The sequence below is a fragment of the Serinus canaria genome, chromosome 7 (assembly GCF_022539315.1).
Source record: "Serinus canaria isolate serCan28SL12 chromosome 7, serCan2020, whole genome shotgun sequence".
In the NCBI taxonomy this organism is placed as follows: Eukaryota; Metazoa; Chordata; class Aves; order Passeriformes; family Fringillidae; genus Serinus; species Serinus canaria.
In genome coordinates this window covers 22,285,127-22,305,727 of record NC_066321.1, presented here as the reverse complement: position 1 = coordinate 22,305,727, position 20,601 = coordinate 22,285,127, and the positions used below count along the sequence as shown (strand labels likewise).

The window sequence follows — 20,601 nt, the reverse complement described above, 5'->3', positions numbered from 1 at the left end:
AATTATATTTTATGCATGTTATCATTACCATGTGTACATAGAAATAAGACACCCTTAAAACAGCATCTTAATTTTACCACAGAGTTTATGTGTGGTGGAATAACTGGATTCCCTCATTTTTTACAGCGGCACCTGAACTTGACTTAAGAGATCTACCTGATTTGTGCTATACTGCTAAAGAGGGTAGCAATTTCCGTCTTAAAATCCCCATGAAAGGCAAGCCTGTCCCAACCGTAACTTGGAAGAAGGATGAAGACCAGGCAATTACTGAGAGTGGAAGAGTTGCATTTGAATCTACAGCAGTTAACACCACCCTTGTGGTACACGACTGCCAGAAAGCTGATGCAGGAAAATACACAATAACTCTGAGGAATGTTGCTGGCAGCAAGGAAGGCACTATTTTTGTGAAAGTTGTTGGCAAACCTGGCATACCAACAGGTCCAGTGAAATTTGAAGAGGTCACAGCTGATGCCATAACCTTAAAATGGGGCCCTCCAAAAGATGATGGTGGTTCAGAAATCACTAACTATGTTCTAGAGAAGAGAGATAATGTAAACAATAAGTGGGTGACTTGTGCCTCTGCGGTCCAGAAAACCACATTTAGAGTTACAAGACTTCATGAAGGAAATGAATATACATTCAGGATCAGGGCTGAAAATAAATATGGAGTAGGGGAAGGTCTTAAATCAGAGCCTGTCGTTGCAAAACATCCATTTGGTAAGTATCCATTATAATTTTTGAAATCTGAAAGTTTTTTTTTAGAGGTGATAATTTTTAACAATGCTGCTTTTTTTTTTAATATTGTTTAGATGTCCCAGATGCTCCTCCACCTCCCAATATTGTTGCTGTTCGGCATGAGTCTGTGGCTTTAACTTGGACTGATCCCAGAAGAACTGGAGGTTCACCAATCACAGGTACCTCTCCCAAAACCTCCCTGGCATTTCAGTAGTTAATACTACTTAATAGTTCTTTCTCTCTGTCAAAAGGTAAGATAAAAGTAGCAGGTGTTTATGCACTAAATTGATTGATTGACTGACTGATTTCACTGGTTTACTTCCTATTTAAAAATAGAAATAGCTCAAATGTTGGGAAAATAATGAGAAACAATATCTTTTCTCAGAGCCGAAATATGTGAAGAAGTAAACCCAAATTCACCTGTATGTGACAATACTTGGGCCTACCAAATTAGCAATTTGCATTTACAAACACCTCCTCATTGCAATTATGTACATCCACCATGTATGTCCACATCCATTTCTTAACCCGATTTTCAGTGCTCCTCTTGCACAATGCATATGCAACATGCAATATGGGCAGTATGATGTTTCACAATGCTGTGAGAATTGGGATTTCTAGAAAGCCCCCCCATATTTTTATCTCATCATTTATCTTCTAGGCTATCACATTGAAGTTAAAGAAAGAAACAGTCTTCTGTGGAAGAGAGCAAATACAACGCCAATAAGAATGAAAGATTTCAGAGTGACAGGGTTAACTGAAGGTCTGGAATATGAATTCAGAGTAATGGCAATCAATATGGCTGGAGTAGGTAAACCAAGTCTTCCGTCTGAACCAGTTGTGGCACTTGATCCTATTGGTAAGTCATCAGGAGAATAAAAAGGAAATTTCTGAAATTTGAAATAGCTTTTGTTCGACTGCTATTTTTTTTTTTCCCTAGATCCTCCTGGGAAGCCTGAAGTTATCAATGTAACCAGGAGCTCAGTAACACTCATTTGGACAGAACCAAAATATGATGGTGGACATAAACTAACTGGCTACATTGTTGAGAAGCGTGATTTACCCAAAAAGACTTGGATGAAAGCTAATCATGTGAATGTTCCAGACTGTGCATTTACTGTGACTGACCTTACTGAAGGCTGCAAATACGAATTCAGAATTAGAGCAAAGAACACCGCTGGAGCTATCAGTCCTCCATCTGAATCCACAGGAACCATAATATGCAAGGATGAGTATGGTATGTAGATGGCATTGAAAAGGCAGAATTTTACTTGAATAATTGTTATCAAATTTCTTTTGTTTCCTATCCCTGTGGTTTTGTTGTAACAATCAGTATTTTTTGACTTTGTCTTGACAGAGGCACCAAGCATTGTTCTGGATCCTACTTTGAAGGAAGGTTTAACAGTAAAAGCAGGGGAAACCATCACACTGTCTGCTATTAGTATCCGTGGCAAACCACCTCCAACTTCAGCATGGTCCAAAGCTGGAAAAGATTTTAGACCCTCAGAGCTGGTGCACATTGAAACCAAACCAACTTCTTCTACTCTAAGTGTCAAATATGCAGCCAGAAAAGATTCTGGAGAATACACCATCACTGCAACCAATCCTTTCGGCACTAAGCAGGAGACTGTCCATGTAAAAGTTTTAGATATTCCAGGACCTCCAGGGCCTATTGAGATCAGCAATGTTTCAGCAGAAAAAGCGACTCTTACATGGACACCTCCTGCAGAAGATGGTGGATCACCAGTAAAATCATATGTTCTTGAAAAGAGGGAAACTAGTCGACTGCTCTGGACATTGGTTGCTGAAAACATTGAGAGCTGTAGGCATGTTGTTAGCAAGCTCATTCAAGGAAATGAATATGTTTTCCGTGTCTCAGCTGTGAATCAGTATGGCCAGGGTGAACCAGTACAATCAGAACCAGTTAAAATGGTGGATAGATTTGGTAAGTAGAACAAGCTAAGGAATTCCAGCATGGTTTTATTAATTTCTAAAGACTTGATTTTTTGTCTAACTATACTTTTTTCCTCCTGAACAGGTCCTCCAGGCCCTCCTGGAAAACCAGAAGTAACAAATGTGACTAAAAATACTGTCACAGTTACCTGGAAAAGGCCAGTCGATGATGGTGGAAGTGAAATCACAGGTTATCATGTGGAGCGAAGAGAAAAGAAAGGTTTAAGATGGGTGAGAGCAACCAAGAAGCCAGTTTCAGATCTTAGATGCAAAGTAACTGGTCTTCTGGAAGGAAACGAATATGAATTCCGCGTCAGTGCAGAAAATAGAGCTGGAGTCGGACCACCAAGTGATACTTCAAACTCAGTCCTTTGCAGAGATGTTGCATGTCAGTATCATGCTTTTTCTTTTTGGGGGTGGGTGGGATGGATAAGGGAGCACATTCAGAGAGCATATATAAATGACTTCTGCCGTAATGTAATGTTTTATCTTTTATTTGCTTTTCAGACCCACCAGGTCCACCTGCAAATCCAAGAGTGACTGACACCACAAAGACAAGTGCATCTTTAGCCTGGAACAAGCCTCACTATGATGGTGGTCTTGAAATCACTGGCTATATAGTAGAGCATCAAAAAGAAGGAGAAGATGAATGGGTGAAAGACACAATAGGGACTGCTTTAAGAATCACTCAGTTTGTTGTAGCTCCTCTGCAGACCGGGGCCAAGTATAATTTCAGAATCTCTGCCATGAATGCTGCAGGTGTCGGTGAAGCGGCAATAATTCCAAGTGTGGAAATTGTTGACCGAGAAGAGGTTCCTGACTTTGAACTGGATGCTGAGCTAAGAAGAACACTTGTTGTTAGAGCTGGATGCACTATTAGGATTTTTGTACCAATTAAAGGACGTCCAACTCCAGAAGTTACATGGACAAAAGATGATCGTTCACTCAAAGGACGTGCCAGTATTGAAAATACTGACTCTTTTACACTCTTGATTGTCACAGAGTGCACCAGATATGATGCAGGAAAATATGTAATGACTCTTGAAAATGCTGCTGGTAAGAAGACTGGCTTTGTAAATGTAAAAGTCTTGGATACACCAGGTCCACCAATAAACCTTAAGCCTAGAGAAATAACCAAGGACAGCATCACCCTCCAATGGGATATGCCTCTGGTAGATGGAGGTTCACGTATAACCAACTATATTGTTGAGAAACGCGAATCAACTCGGAAGGCATATTCAACAGTCACAACCAACTGCCAGAAGTGTTCCTTCAAGGTTCCTAATTTGGCTGAAGGGTGTGAATACTATTTCAGAGTACTGGCTGAAAATGAGTATGGTATTGGTGAACCAGCTGAAACTACAGAACCAGTAAAAGCTTCTGAGGCCCCATCCCCACCTGAGAGCCTTAATATTATGGATGTAACACGGAATTCAGTTAGCCTAGCTTGGCCAAAACCAGAACATGATGGTGGCAGCAAGATCACTGGGTATGTAATTGAAGCACAGAGAAAAGGAACCAACCAGTGGGCACACATCACCACTGTAAAAACGCTGGACTGCGTAGTAAAGAATCTAACTGAAAATGAGGAGTATACTTTCCAGGTTATGGCAGTTAACAGTGCTGGAAGAAGTGCCCCAAGGGAAAGCAGACCAGTTATTATAAAGGAGCAAACAATGCTACCAGAGTTCGACCTCCGTGCTCTTTACCAGAAAACAGTCATTGCCAAAGCTGGTGACAATATCAAGATTGAAATCCCTGTACTTGGTCGTCCAAGGCCTACTGTGACTTGGAAGAAAGAAGACCAAATACTTAAGCAAACACAAAGGGTAAATTATGAAAATACAGCAACTGCAACCATACTGACCATCAATGAATGTATTCGAAGTGATAGTGGTCAATATCCCCTGTCAGCTAAAAATATTGTTGGAGAAGTTAGTGAAGTAATCACAGTTCAGGTTCATGACATACCTGGACCACCTACTGGACCAATCAAATTTGAAGAAATTTCATGTGATTTCCTAACCTTCTCCTGGGAGCCTCCTTTGAATGATGGTGGTGTACCAATAAGTAACTATGTTGTAGAAATGCGTCAGACCGACAGTACCACCTGGACTGAACTGGCAACCACAGTGATACGCACTACGTTTAAAGCCGTTCGTCTTACTACTGGAGTTGAGTATCAGTTCCGTGTCAAAGCTCAAAACAGATATGGAGTTGGTCCAGCCATTACTTCAGAGTCTGTAGTTGCTAACTATCCATTTAAGGTACCTGGGCCTCCTGGCACTCCTCAGGTGATTGCAGTTACCAAAGAGTCCATGACCATTAGCTGGAATGAGCCAGTCAGTGATGGTGGAAGCCCAATACTGGGGTATCACATTGAAAGAAAAGAGCGAAACAGCATTGTTTGGCAGACTGTAAGTAAAATGTTGGTGTCAGGAAATATCTTTAAATCATCTGGACTTACTGATGGCATTGCATATGAATTCCGTGTTATAGCAGAAAACCTGGCTGGGAAGAGTAAGCCAAGCAAGCCATCTGAGCCTGTGTTTGCCCTGGACCCAATAGATCCACCTGGTAAGCCAATACCTCTGAACATTACAAGACATGCAGTTACACTGAAGTGGACTAAACCAGAATATAATGGAGGTTTCAAGATAACTGGCTACACTGTTGAAAAAAGAGATCTTCCAAATGGCCGTTGGCTGAAGGCTAATTTCAGCAATATACTAGAGACTGAATTCACTGTAAGTGGTTTGACAGAAGATGCTGCCTATGAATTCCGTGTCATTGCTAGGAATGCTGGTGGAGCTGTTAGTCAGCCCTCAGAGCCATCAGATGCAATCACTTGTAGAGATGACATTGAAGCACCAAGGATAAAGGTGGATGCTAAATACAAGGACACCATAGTGCTGAAAGCAGGTGAAGTTTTCAGACTTGAGGCTGATGTTTCAGGTCGCCCTCCACCAACTATGACATGGACCAAAGGAGAAAAAGAGCTTGAGGACACAGCAAAATTAGAAATAAAAATAGCAGATTTCTCTACCATTCTCACCAACAAAGATTCCTCAAGAAGAGATGGTGGTGCTTACACACTTACTGCAACAAACCCTGGTGGCTTTGCCAAGCATATCTTCAATGTTAAAGTTCTTGATAGACCTGGTCCCCCAGAAGGGCCTTTGGCTGTGTCTGAAGTCACTGCAGAAAAATGTGTGCTGTCGTGGCTGCCCCCGCTGGATGATGGAGGAGCAAAGATTGACCATTATGTGGTTGAAAAACGTGAAACAAGTAGATTGGCCTGGACATCTGTAGGCACAGAAGTTCCAGTGACTAAACTGAAGGTCACTAAACTGTTGAAGGGCAATGAGTACGTTTTCCGAGTTATGGCTGTAAACAAATATGGAGTTGGTGAGCCTCTGGAATCAGAGCCCATTCTTGCAGTAAATCCATATGTTCCACCTGATCCACCTAAAACACCTGAAGTCACAGCAATTACAAAGGATTCTATGGTTGTCTGTTGGGGCCATCCTGATTCTGATGGTGGGAGCCCAATAACTAACTATATTGTGGAACGTCGCGACAAGACTGGTCTACGGTGGGTGAAATGTAACAAAAGGGTTGTTACTGACTTACGTTTTAAAGTGTCTGGACTGACAGAAGGCCATGAATATGAATACAGAGTCATGGCAGAAAATGCTGCCGGTGTCAGTGAGCCAAGCCCAACCAGTCCATTCTATAAAGCCTGTGATACTGTGTTTAAGCCTGGTCCCCCAGGTAATCCTCGTGTTTTGGATAGCAGCAAGTCCTCTATAACAATAGCATGGAACAAACCAATATATGATGGTGGTTCAGAGATCACAGGTTACATGGTTGAGATTGCACTACCTGAAGAAGATGAGTGGAAGATTGTAACTCCACCAGTGGGTCTAAAGGCTACTTCTTTTACCATCACTGACTTGAAAGAAAACCAAGAGTATAAAATACGGATATATGCTATGAACTCTGAAGGTCTTGGGGAACCTGCTCTTGTTCCTGGCACTCCAAAAGCTGAAGAAAGAATGCTACCTCCAGAGATTGAACTTGATGCAGAGCTACGTAAAGTTGTAACTATTAGAGCTTGCTGTACTTTGAGACTCTTTGTCCCAATTAAAGGAAGACCAGCACCTGAAGTTAAATGGACAAGAGAACATGGGGAATCTTTGGATAGAGCGAGCATTGAATCAACAAGCTCTTATACTTTACTTATTGTTGAAAATGTAAATAGATTTGATAGTGGCAAATACATACTGACAATTGAAAACAGCTCAGGTAGTAAAACAGCTTTTGTGAACGTCAGAGTTCTTGATACTCCAGGGGCACCTCAAGATTTGAAAATAAAGGAAGTTACAAAATCTTCAGTTACACTCACATGGGAGCCACCTCTCATAGATGGTGGCTCTAAAATAAAAAATTACATTGTTGAAAAGCGTGAATCAACAAGAAAAGCTTATTCAACTGTTAATGCAAATTGCCACAAGACCAGCTGGAAAGTTGATTCACTGCAAGAAGGCTGCAACTACTACTTCAGAGTCCTTGCTGAAAATGAGTATGGAATAGGCCTTCCAGTTGAAACTTCAGAATCCATAAAAGTGTCAGAAAGACCACTTCCACCAGGGAAAATAACTTTGTTGGATGTGACAAGAAATAGCGTGACCTTATCTTGGGAAAAACCCGAACACGATGGTGGCAGCAGAATTCTGGGCTATATTGTAGAAATGCAAAGCAAAGGCAGTGAGAAGTGGTCAACCTGTGCTACCGTAAAAGTTACTGAAGCCACCATCACAGGACTGATCCAAGGTGAAGAATACACCTTCCGTGTTTCAGCTCAGAATGAGAAAGGCATCAGTGATCCTCGCCAGCTGGGTATACCAGTGGTTGCAAAAGATCTTGTGATCCCACCAGCTTTCAAACTACTGTTTACCACTTTCAGTGTTCTAGCAGGAGAGGACTTAAAGGTTGATGTTCCTTTTGTTGGTCGACCCAAACCAACAGTGTCTTGGCATAAAGACAATGTGGCACTGAAGCAGACTACAAGAGTAAATGCAGAAAGCTCTGAAAACAACACCGTGTTAACAATTAAAGAAGCCTGCAGAGAAGATGTGGGAGCATATTTAGTTAAACTTACAAACTCTGCTGGTGAAGCAACTGAGACTCTAAATATTGTTGTCCTTGACAAACCAGGACCTCCAACTGGACCAGTGAAAGTAGATGAAGTCACCGCAGATAGTATTACCATTTCCTGGGAACCACCCAAGTATGATGGTGGTAGCTCTATCAATAATTACATTGTAGAGAGAAGAGACACTTCCACCACAACTTGGCATATTGTGTCAGCTACTGTTGCTAGAACAACTATAAAAGCATGTCGTTTAAAGACTGGCTGTGAATATCAGTTCAGAATTGCAGCTGAGAATAGATATGGGAAAAGTACGTATCTCACCTCAGAGTCAATAGTAGCCCAATACCCATTCAAAGTTCCTGGTCCACCTGGAACTCCTTTTGTAACAAATGTCTCAAAAGACAGCATGGTGGTACAATGGCATGAACCAGTCAACGATGGCGGTAGCAGGATCATTGGTTATCACTTGGAGCGCAAAGAAAGAAACAGCATTCTGTGGGCTAAACTGAATAAAACACCTCTTCCTGATACCAAATTTAAGACAACTGGCCTTGAGGAAGGTCTTGAATATGAATTCAGAGTCTCTGCAGAAAACATAGTGGGAATTGGAAAGGCAAGTAGAGCATCTGAATGCTATACTGCACGTGACCCATGTGACCCTCCAGGCCGTCCAGAACCTGTAATTGTCACAAGAAGCTCAGTAACACTCCAGTGGAAGAAACCTATATATGATGGTGGAAGTAAAATCACAGGTTATGTTGTTGAAAAGAAGGAATTACCTGATGGTCGTTGGATGAAAGCAAGCTTTACGAATGTCATTGATACTCAGTTTGAAGTAACTGGTCTAGTTGAAAACCAGAGATACGAGTTTCGTGTTATAGCACGAAATGCTGCAGGTGTTTTCAGTGAACCGTCTGAGAGCTCAGGGGCAATTACAGCAAGAGATGAAGTAGAACCACCTCAAATAAGTATGGATCCAAAATACAGAGACACTATTGTAGTGAATGCTGGTGAGTCATTCAAGCTTGATGCTGATGTTCATGGCAAACCAATACCTTCCGTTCAGTGGTTAAAAGGTGATCGTGAGCTGACAAGCACCGCTCATATGGAAATAAAAACTACTGATTTTGCAACAAGCCTCAGTGTGAAGGAAGCCACGAGAGTTGACAGTGGGCAGTATGTACTACTGGCAAAGAATGTTGCAGGTGAAAAGAAGGTTCCTGTTAACGTCAAAGTTCTTGATAGACCTGGACCTCCAGAAGGACCTGTTGAGTTTACAGGTGTTACAGCTGAAAAATGCACACTGTCATGGAAACCTCCACTACAAGATGGTGGTAGCGATATTTCACACTATGTTGTAGAAAAAAGGGAAACCAGTCGCTTGGTGTGGACTATTGTTGACTCAAATGTGCAAACCCTGAACTGCAAAGTTACAAAACTCCTAGAAGGAAATGAGTACGTTTTCCGCATCATGGCAGTAAATAAATATGGTGTTGGTGAACCTCTTGAGTCTGACCCCGTAGTCGCAAAGAACCCATTTGTTGTGCCACTTCCTCCCAAGGCTCCAGAAGTCACAGCAGTTACCAAGGATTCTATGATAGTTGTATGGGAAAGACCAGCCTCAGATGGCGGCAGTGAAATCCTAGGCTATGTCCTTGAAAAACGAGATAAGGAAGGCATTCGCTGGACAAGATGTAACAAACGCCTGATAAGTGAACTGCGATACAGGGTGACTGGTCTTATAGAAAATCATGATTATGAGTACAGAGTTTCAGCTGAAAATGCTGCTGGTCTTAGTGAACCAAGTCCACCTTCTACTTACTACAAAGCATGTGATCCTATTTACAAGCCAGGTCCACCCAATAATCCTAAAGTTACGGATGTTACAAGATCTTCAGTTTTTCTTTCATGGGGCAAACCCATATATGATGGTGGCTCTGAAATTCAGGGATACATTGTGGAAAAATGTGATGTAAGTGATGGTGAATGGGCAATTTGTACCCCTCCAACTGGAATTAAGAATACTCATATGGAAGTAGAAAAATTAGTGGAAAAACACGAATACAAATTCCGCATATGTGCAGTTAATAAAGCAGGAGTTGGAGAGCATGCAGATGTTCCTGGTTCTGTTGTTGTAGAAGAGAAGATGGAGGCACCAGACCTTGACCTTGACATGGAATTAAGGAAGATTGTAAATGTGAGAGCAGGAGGTTCCTTAAGACTGTTTGTTCCCATCAGAGGTCGTCCAACACCTGAAGTAAAATGGGGTAAAGTGGAAGGTGACATCAGAGAAGCAGCTATTATTGATACCACTAGTAGCTTTACTTCCCTTGTTCTAGATAATGTTAACAGATTTGATAGCGGAAAATATACTCTGACCTTGGAAAACAGCAGTGGAACAAAGTCTGCATTTGTCAGTGTAAGAGTACTGGATACCCCAAGTGCACCTGTTAATTTAAAAATCAGAGAGATCACTAAGGACTCTGTTTCACTTTCATGGGAGCCTCCTCTCTTGGATGGTGGAGCAAAAATAAAGAATTTCATTATTGAAAAGCGTGAAGCGACAAGAAAGGCATATGCAGCTGTGGTAACAAACTGCCACAAGACTTCATGGAAAGTAGATCAACTTCAGGAGGGCTGCTATTACTTCTTCAGAGTCTCTGCTGAGAATGAATATGGAATTGGCCTCCCTGCAGAAACCAGTGACCCAATTAAAGTTGCTGAAGTTCCACAGCCTCCTGGGAAAATAACAGTGGATGATGTCACAAGAAACAGTGTCTCACTAAGCTGGGCAAAACCTGAACATGATGGTGGTAGCAAAATCATACAATATATTGTTGAAATGCAAGCAAAGGGCAGTGAGAAGTGGTCAGAGTGTGCTCGTGTTAAAACACTTGAAGCAGTTGTTACTAATCTAACTCAAGGGGAAGAATATCTTTTTAGAGTAATGGCTGTAAATGAAAAGGGTAAGAGTGATCCTAGAGCGCTTGCAGTTCCAATAGTTGCCAAAGACCTGGTGATTGAACCTGATGTAAGACCTGCTTTCCACAGTTACAGTGTTCAGGTGGGACAGGACCTGAAAGTTGAAATACCAATTGCAGGTCGACCTAAGCCAACTGTTACCTGGGTTAAAGATGGCCAGCCGTTGAGGCAGACAACAAGAGTCAATGTCAGCGATTCAGCTGATCTCACTGTATTGCATCTTAAGGAAACAAGCAAAGAAGACAGTGGCACTTATGAAATCACTGTGGCTAATGTTGTTGGGCAGAAGTCTGCCTCTGTTGAAATTATTACTCTAGACAAACCTGACCCTCCAGTTGGACCTGTGAAGTTTGATGAAATAAGTGCAGAAAGTATTACCCTGTCATGGAATCCCCCAGCGTACACAGGCGGCTGCCAAATCACCAACTATATTGTGCACAAGAGAGATACAACGACCACTGTATGGGAAACAGTTTCAGCTACTGTTGCAAGAACTACGCTGAAGGTGACTAAACTGAAAACTGGTTCAGAATACCAGTTCAGAATATTTGCTGAGAACAGGTATGGGCAGAGTTTTGCACTGGACTCTGCACCTGTTGTAGCACAGTATCCCTACAAGGAACCAGGACCTCCTGGCACACCGTTTGTGACAACAATTACAAAGGACTCCATGGTTGTACAATGGCATGAACCAGTAAATGATGGTGGCAGTAGAGTGTTGGGTTACCATCTTGAGAGAAAGGAGAAAAACAGCATTCTGTGGACTAAAGTAAACAAGACTATTATTCAGGACACAAGTTTTAAGACAAATAACCTTGAGGAAGGAATTGAGTACGAGTTTCGAGTTTCTGCAGAAAATATTGTTGGTGTAGGCAGAACAAGTAAGTGTTCTGAGTGCTATGTAGCTCGTGATCCATGTGATCCTCCAGGTCGCCCAGAAGCTATAATAATAAAAAGAAGCGCTATTACTCTACAGTGGACCAAACCAGAATATGATGGTGGAAGCAAGGTTACTGGTTATATTGTAGAGAAACGTGACTTACCAGATGGTCGCTGGATGAAAGCGAGCTTCACAAATATCATTGAAACTCAGTTCACTGTAACAGGACTTACTGAAGACCAAAGATATGAATTTAGAGTTATTGCAAAGAATGCTGCAGGTGCAATAAGCAAACCTTCTGACAGTACAGGACCAATAACAGCAAGGGACGAAGTTGAACTTCCAAGAATTTCAATGGATCCGAAGTACAAAGACACTATTGTTGTAAATGCTGGTGAAACATTCAGACTTGAGGCTGATGTTCATGGAAAGCCACTACCAACCATTAAGTGGTACAAAGGAGATAAAGAACTTGAGGACACTGCTAGATATGAAATAAAGAACACAGATTTCAGTGCATTAATAACAGTAAAAGATGCTATTAGAGTTGATGGTGGACAGTACATTCTAGAAGCCTCTAATGTTGCAGGAACAAAGACAGTAACAGTAAACGTTAAAGTCTTGGACAGGCCAGGACCTCCAGAGGGCCCAGTCCAAGTGACAGGAGTTACAGCTGAAAAATGTGCGCTGGCATGGGGTCCTCCTCTTCATGATGGTGGCAGTGATATTTCTCATTACATTGTAGAGAAGAGAGAAACTAGCCGCCTGGCATGGACTGTGGTTGCTTCAGAAGTTTTACCTACAATGCTGAAAGTAACAAAACTCTTGGAAGGAAATGAATACGTCTTCCGTATCATGGCAGTTAACAAATATGGGGTTGGTGAGCCATTAGAATCTGTGCCAGTAATGATGAGAAATCCATTTGTGGTTCCTGGACCACCAAAGGCCTTGGAAATTACCAACATCACGAAGGATTCTATGACGGTGTGCTGGACCCGGCCAGACAGTGATGGAGGTAGTGAAATCGTAGGTTACATTGTAGAAAAGAGAGACCGAGCAGGCATCAGGTGGATAAAATGCAATAAACGCCGCATTACAGATTTGCGATTAAGAGTTACAGGTTTAACAGAGGATCATGAATATGAATTCAGAGTTTCTGCTGAAAATGCTGCTGGAGTTGGTGAACCAAGCCAAGTTTCTCCCTACTTCAAAGCTTGTGACCCGATGTTCAAGCCTGGCCCACCTACAAATGCCCATGTTGTGGATACCACCAAAAGTTCAGTTACACTCGGTTGGAGTAAGCCTATTTATGATGGTGGTTGTGAAATCCAGGGATACATTGTAGAAATCTGTAAAGCAGATGAAGATGAGTGGTCACTTGTTACTCCACAGACAGGCATACGTGCCACTCGATTTGAGATCAAAAAGCTTACTGAACATCAAGAATACAAACTACGAGTGTGTGCTCTCAACAAGATCGGTGTGGGAGAGGCTGCATCAGTTCCTGGTACTATTAAACCAGAAGACAAACTTGAAGCTCCAGAACTTGATATTGATTCAGAACTAAGGAAAGGGATAGTGGTTAGAGCTGGTGGGTCTGCCAGGATTCACATACCGTTCAGGGGACGACCAACACCTGACATCACATGGTCCCGAGAAGAAGGTGAATTCTCAGAAAAAGTTCAGATTGATAAAGGCATAAACTACACCCAACTTTCAATTGACAACTGTGATAGAAATGATGCTGGAAAGTATATTCTTAAGCTGGAGAACAGCAGTGGTTCTAAATCTGCATTTGTTACAGTGAAAGTCTTGGACACGCCAGGACCCCCGCAAAACTTAGTGGTAAAAGATATAAAGAAGGATTCTGCTGTTTTATCTTGGGAGCCACCGATTATTGATGGTGGTGCAAAGGTAAAGAACTATGTAATAGACAAGCGTGAGTCAACCAGGAAGGCATTTGCAAATGTAAGTGCTAAGTGTGCCAAGACAAGCTTTAAAGTTGAGAATCTTACAGAAGGAGCAATCTATTACTTTAGAGTTATGGCTGAAAATGAATATGGAATTGGCGTTCCAGTTGAAACCAGGGATGCTATCAAAGCCTCAGAGCCACCTCTGCCTCCTGGGAAAGTAATACTCACTGATGTCACCCAGAGAAGTGCATCACTTACGTGGGAAAAACCTGAACATGATGGAGGTAGCAGAATTTTGGGATACCTTGTTGAAATGTTGCCTAAAGGAACAGAAAAATGGAGTGTTGTTAGTGAGACCAAAACATGTAATGCAGAGGTGTCTGGTTTGAGTCCAGGACAGGAATATCAATTCCGTGTGATTGCCTACAATGAAAAAGGCAAAAGTGATCCCAGAGCACTTGGAATTCCTGTGATAGCAAAAGACCTGACTATTGAGCCAAGTTTCAAACTGATGTTTAATACATACAGTGTACAAGCTGGAGAAGATCTGAAGGTAGAAGTACCATTTATAGGTAGACCCAAACCTACTATTACTTGGACAAAAGATGAGCAGCCACTGAAGCAGACAACCAGATTAAATATTGAGAATACAACAACATCAACTATTTTACATATTAAAGAAAGCAACAGGGAAGACTTTGGTAAATACACAGTAACAGCAACAAATGCAGCAGGTACAGCAACAGAGCACCTGAGCATAATTGTGCTAGAAAAGCCTGGCCCACCACGAGGACCTGTCCGCTTTGATGAAATTAGTGCAGACTTTGTTGTTTTATCGTGGGATCCACCTGATTATACTGGTGGCTGCCAGATAAGCAACTATATAGTAGAAAAGCGTGACACAAGCACTACCACATGGAACATCGTGTCAGCAACTGTTGCAAGAACAACCATCAAAGCAATGAAGCTTAAAACAGGTTCTGAATACCAGTTCAGGATTTCTGCTGAAAATAGATATGGAAAGAGCTCTCCTTTGGCTTCTAAATCAGTTGTTGTGCAATACCCCTACAAGGTGCCTGGACCACCTGGAACCCCATTTGTTACAGCATCTTCCAAGGACCACATGATTGTACAATGGCATGAACCAGTTAATGACGGAGGAAGCAAAGTTCTTGGCTACCATCTTGAGCGTAAAGATAAGAACAGCATTCTTTGGACAAAACAGAACAAGTCACTTATTGTGGACACCAAATACAAAACAGACGGACTTGAAGAAGGTCTTGAATATGAGTTCAGAGTTTCTGCTGAAAACATTGTTGGCATTGGCAAAGTCAGCAAAGTATCAGAACTGTATGTTGCCCGAGATCCTTGTGACCCACCTGGCCGCCCAGAGGCCATTGTTGTTACAAGGAGTAATATCACACTGAAGTGGAAAAAGCCAGAATATGATGGTGGAAGCAAAATAACTGGTTATATTGTAGAAAAGAAAGAACTACCAGACGGTCGCTGGATGAAAGCCAGCTTTACAAATGTGTTGGAAACAGAATTTACAGTAAGTGGTCTTGTTGAAAACCAACGATATGAATTCAGAGTCATTGCAAGAAATGCAGCAGGTTGCTTGAGTGAACCATCTGAAAGTACAGGGCCTATTACTGCCAGAGATGAAATTGAAGCACCAGGAGCTTCATTGGATCCTAAATACAGAGATGTCATTGTTGTTCATGCTGGAGAAACCTTTGTTCTTGAAGCTGATATCCATGGCAAACCTATTCCTGACATTACATGGTCAAAAGACGGTAAAGACCTTGAAGAAACAACTGCAAGAATGGAAATTAAATCTACCATTGAGAAAACAAGTCTCACTGTCAAAGACTGTATAAGAGTAGATGGAGGTCACTATACTCTTAACCTCAAAAATGTTGGTGGCACCAAATCTATACCAATCACTGTGAAAGTGCTTGACAGACCAGGACCTCCAGAAGGACCTTTGAACGTTACAGGTGTCACCGCAGAAAAATGCTACTTGTCATGGTCTCCACCTTCACATGATGGTGGTTCTAGTATCTCACATTATATCATTGAGAAGAGAGAGACAAGTCGGCTTTCATGGACACAAGTAGCAACAGATGTGCAGGCTCTAAATCACAAAGTAACCAAACTCCTTCCTGGCAATGAATACATTTTCCGTGTAATGGCAGTGAATAAATATGGAGTTGGAGAGCCCTTGGAATCTGAACCAGTTGTGGCTCGTAATCCATACAAACCCCCTGGTCCTCCTTCAACACCTGAAGTTTCAGCAATCACAAAAGATTCTATGGTGGTAACATGGGGTCGCCCAGAAGACAATGGAGGAGCTGAAATTGAAGGTTACATACTTGAAAAACGAGACAAGGATGGTATCCGGTGGACCAAATGCAATAAGAAAAGGCTGACAGACTTGCGGTTCAGAGTAACAGGTCTAACTGATGGACATTTCTACGAGTATAGAGTGTCTGCTGAAAATGCTGCAGGGGTAGGGGAGCCCAGTGAGCCATCCATTTTCTATCGTGCTTGTGATGTATTGTATCCACCAGGTCCACCTACCAATCCAAAGGTTACAGATACTTCCAGGTCATCAGTTTCCCTTGCCTGGAGCAAGCCCATTTATGATGGTGGCGCTCCTGTTAAAGGGTATGTAGTGGAAGTAAAAGAAGCTGCAGCTGATGAATGGACTACCTGCACCCCACCAACAGGCCTACAAGCAAAGCAGTTCACCGTGACAAAACTGAAGGAGAACCAGGAGTATAACTTCCGCATCTGTGCCATCAACTCAGAAGGAGTAGGAGAACCTGCGACTATACCTGGCGCAGTCTTAGCAGAGGAGAAGACTGAACCTCCTGAAATTGAACTTGATGCAGATCTCAGAAAAGTAGTCACTGTACGTGCTAGCGGTACTTTGCGCCTGTTTGTCACCATCAAAGGAAGACCAGAACCTGAAGTTAAATGGGAGAAAGCAGAAGGAACAATTAGCGAGCGAGCTCAAATTGAAGTCACCAGCTCCTACACAATGCTGGTCATTGACAACGTCAATAGATTTGATAGTGGTAGATATAATCTTACTCTAGAGAACAACAGTGGCAAAAAATCCGCTTTTGTTAATGTCAGGGTGCTTGATACACCTAGTGCACCTCTAAACCTGACAATCAGAGAAGTGAAAAAAGATTTTGTAACTTTAGCCTGGGAAGCACCACTTATTGACGGCGGAGCTAAAATTACCAACTACGTAGTTGAAAAGCGAGAATCCACGAGAAAGGCATATGCCACAGTTACAAGCAACTGTACTAAGAATTCCTTCAAGATTACTCAACTCCAGGAAGGATGCAGTTATTACTTCCGTGTTCTAGCTGTAAATGAATATGGGGCTGGTTTACCAGCAGAAATTGCTGATCCAGTTAAGGTGTCTGAACCACCTTCTCCACCTTCAAAGGTCATTCTTGTTGACGTGACTCGCAATTCTGCATCAATTAAATGGGAAAAGCCAGAGAGTGATGGTGGTAGTAAAATTACTGGTTATATAGTAGAAATGCAGACTAAAGGAAGTGAAAAATGGAGTGCATGTACACAGGTAAAAACATTGGAAGCAACAGTAACAGGCTTAAGTATGGGAGAAGAGTACAGTTTCAGGGTTATTGCTGTTAATGAAAAAGGAAAAAGTGATCCAAGAGAACTTGGTGTCCCGGTCATTGCAAAAGATATTGAAATCCAGCCATCTGTTGAGCTTCTTTTTAACACATTCACGGTGAAAGCTGGAGATGATCTTAAGATTGACATTCCATTCAGAGGGCGACCTCTTCCCACTGTTAGCTGGAAGAAGGATGGGAATCCCTTAAAACAGACAACCAGGGTAAATGTTCAAACATCAAAGACTTCAACTTCACTGTCCATCAAGGAAGCTACAAATGAAGATCTGGGACATTACGAATTACATCTTTCAAATACTGCTGGAACAACAACAGTTTCTCTAACTGTAGTTGTCCTTGACAGACCAGGACCACCAACTGATGTTAAAATTGATGAAGTTAGTGCTGATAGTGTAACTCTGTCTTGGAAACCTCCAGCATATGATGGAGGATGTCACATTAGCAATTACATTGTCGAGAAGAGAGATACTACCACAACAACGTGGGAGGTCGTATCTGCAGCAGTTGCAAGAACATCAATTAAAGTATCTCGGCTCGTCACTGGATCAGAATATCAGTTCCGTGTTTGTGCAGAAAACCGCTATGGGAAGAGCACTTATACCAATTCTCCTTCTGTCGTGGCAGAGTATCCATTTAAGCCTCCAGGCCCACCAGGAACGCCTCGTGTGGCACATGCAACAAAATCTTTCATGATTGTAACTTGGCAGGTACCAGTCAATGATGGAGGCAGCGTAGTACTAGGATACCATTTGGAACATAAAGAAAGAAGCAGCATTCTTTGGACAAAAGTCAACAAGAGCCTCATAACTGATACACAAATGAAAGTTACAGGTCTTGATGAAGGACTGATGTATGAATATCGTGTGTATGCAGAAAACATTGCTGGAATAGGCAAATGCAGCAAAGCATGTGAACCAGTTGCTGCAAGAGATCCATGTGATCCTCCTGGTCAACCAGAAGTTACTAATATTACAAGAACATCTGTCTCATTGAAGTGGACTAAACCAGAATATGATGGTGGAGCTAAAGTAACAGGATATATTATTGAACGCCGAGAACTACCAGATGGCCGTTGGCTAAAATGTAATTTTACTAATGTGCAAGAAACATACTTTGATGTAGGTGGACTTACAGAAGACCAGCGCTACGAATTCCATGTGATTGCAAAGAATGCTGCTGGACTCTTCAGTCAGCCATCTGAATCAACTGGACCTGTGACTGTGAAAGATGATATAGAGGCTCCAAGAATTATGATGGATGCCAAATTCAGGGATGTTGTAGTTGTGAAAGCTGGAGAAGTGTTTAAAGTCAATGCTGATGTTGCAGGACGGCCAATACCAGTGATTTCATGGACAAAGGATGGCAAGGAGCTTGAAGGAAAAGCTAGAGTTGAAATAGTGTCAACAGATTTCACCACTGCAATAACCATTAAGGACTGTATCCGAGGTGATTCAGGACAGTATGTACTAACATTACAGAATGTTGCAGGAACAAAATCTCTGGCCATTAATTGCAAAGTACTTGATAGACCTGGCCCACCTGCAGGTCCATTAGAAATAAATGGCCTTACTGCTGAAAAGTGCCATTTGTCATGGGGACCCCCTCAAGAGAACGGTGGTGCAGATATTGATCATTATATTGTGGAAAAACGTGAGACCAGCAGAATTGCATGGACACTTTGTGAAGGAGAGCTTAAAACAACATCTTGTAAAGTGACAAAATTACTGAAGGGTAATGAATATATTTTCAGAGTAATGGGAGTTAACAAATATGGTGTTGGTGAACCTCTAGAAAGTGTTGCTGTCAAAGCTCTAGACCCATTTACAGTTCCAAGCCCACCTACCTCTTTAGAGATCACCAGTGTGAGCAAAGATTCAATAACTCTGTGCTGGGCAAGACCTGAGTCTGATGGAGGCAATGAGATCTCGGGCTATGTAATTGAAAGGCGTGAAAAAACCAGCCTAAGATGGATTCGTGTAAACAAAAAGCCAGTTTATGATTTAAGAGTGAAATCATCAGGTCTCCGTGAGGGATGTGAATATGAATTCCGGGTTTATGCAGAAAATGCTGCTGGCCTCAGTCTCCCAAGTGAAACCACACCATTGATTAAGGCAGAAGATCCAATCTTCTTGCCATCGCCCCCATCTAAACCAAAGATTATGGATTCTACAAGGTCAAATATCACAATTGGTTGGACAAAGCCACTCTTTGATGGAGGTGCTCCAGTTACAGGATACACAGTTGAATACAAGAAAACTGATGAAACTGACTGGACGACAGCTATTCAGAATTTAAGAGGCACAGAATATACCATAACTGGATTAACATCAGGCTCTGAGTATGTTTTTAGAGTGAAATCCATTAACAAAATGGGTGTCAGTGAACCAAGTGATGTCTCAGAACCTCAGGTGGCAAAAGAAAGAGAGGAAGAACCTGCCTTTGAAATTGACAGTGAAATGCGGAAGACTTTAATTGTCAAGGCTGGTGGATCGTTCACGATGACTGTTCCTTTCAGAGGCAAACCAGTCCCAAATGTAACATGGAACAAACCAGACACTGATCTCCGTACACGTGCAAGCATTGACACTTCAAGTAATTGTACATCTCTTACTATTGAAAAAGCAACAAGAAATGATTCTGGAAAATATACATTAACGTTGCAAAACATCCTGAACACCACCACCTTGACTTTAATGGTCAAAGTTCTTGATACGCCTGGCCCACCATCTAATATTGCAACAAAAGATGTAACTAAAGAATCTGCTGTGTTGTCTTGGGATGTTCCTGAAAATGATGGTGGAGCCCCTGTAAAGAACTATGTAATTGAAAAACGAGAAGCTAGCAAAAAGGCGTGGGTCACTGTGACAAACAACTGTCATCGCCTGTCCTACAAAGTGACTGGTTTGCAAGAAGGAGCCATTTACTACTTCCGTGTCTCCGGAGAAAATGAATATGGTGTTGGAGTGCCTTCTGAGACCAAAGAGGGAACAAAAATAACAGGTATGTTTTACTATAAAAAATTTTGTTAATACTTAAAATAATATATGCTTTAAAGTGCTAACTTCAAAATAATGTCAAAAGCTTTAAATCTGCATACAGTAAAATAGATCATTTTTGTAGGTATGTCTGTGGTTTTACAAATAAAAAAGAGCTAACTAATAGCTTGAATTTTAATTTTTGCTTGGATTTGACTTAAAATATTTCAAATATACAAATTGGCTTATAACCACATTTTTTGATGCAGATTGTGTTCCTTTGTAATTGCTAATATAAAAAGTCATTATCTTCTATATTGTTTAA

General features: G+C 41.7%; 1 protein-coding gene across 1 annotated transcript in view; it reads left to right on the top strand.

The window, feature by feature from the left end:
• The window catches only part of TTN (titin), a 238,989-nt gene that overhangs the window by 189,996 nt on the left and 28,392 nt on the right, over positions 1 to 20,601 (top strand). Inside the window, exons 277-283 of the mRNA XM_050976633.1 lie at positions 127 to 717; positions 810 to 914; positions 1,397 to 1,594; positions 1,676 to 1,972; positions 2,093 to 2,680; positions 2,774 to 3,076; positions 3,196 to 20,301. Of these exons, the coding sequence (XP_050832590.1) occupies positions 127 to 717; positions 810 to 914; positions 1,397 to 1,594; positions 1,676 to 1,972; positions 2,093 to 2,680; positions 2,774 to 3,076; positions 3,196 to 20,301 (19,188 nt within the window). The remainder of the gene's footprint in view (positions 1 to 126; positions 718 to 809; positions 915 to 1,396; positions 1,595 to 1,675; positions 1,973 to 2,092; positions 2,681 to 2,773; positions 3,077 to 3,195; positions 20,302 to 20,601) is intronic.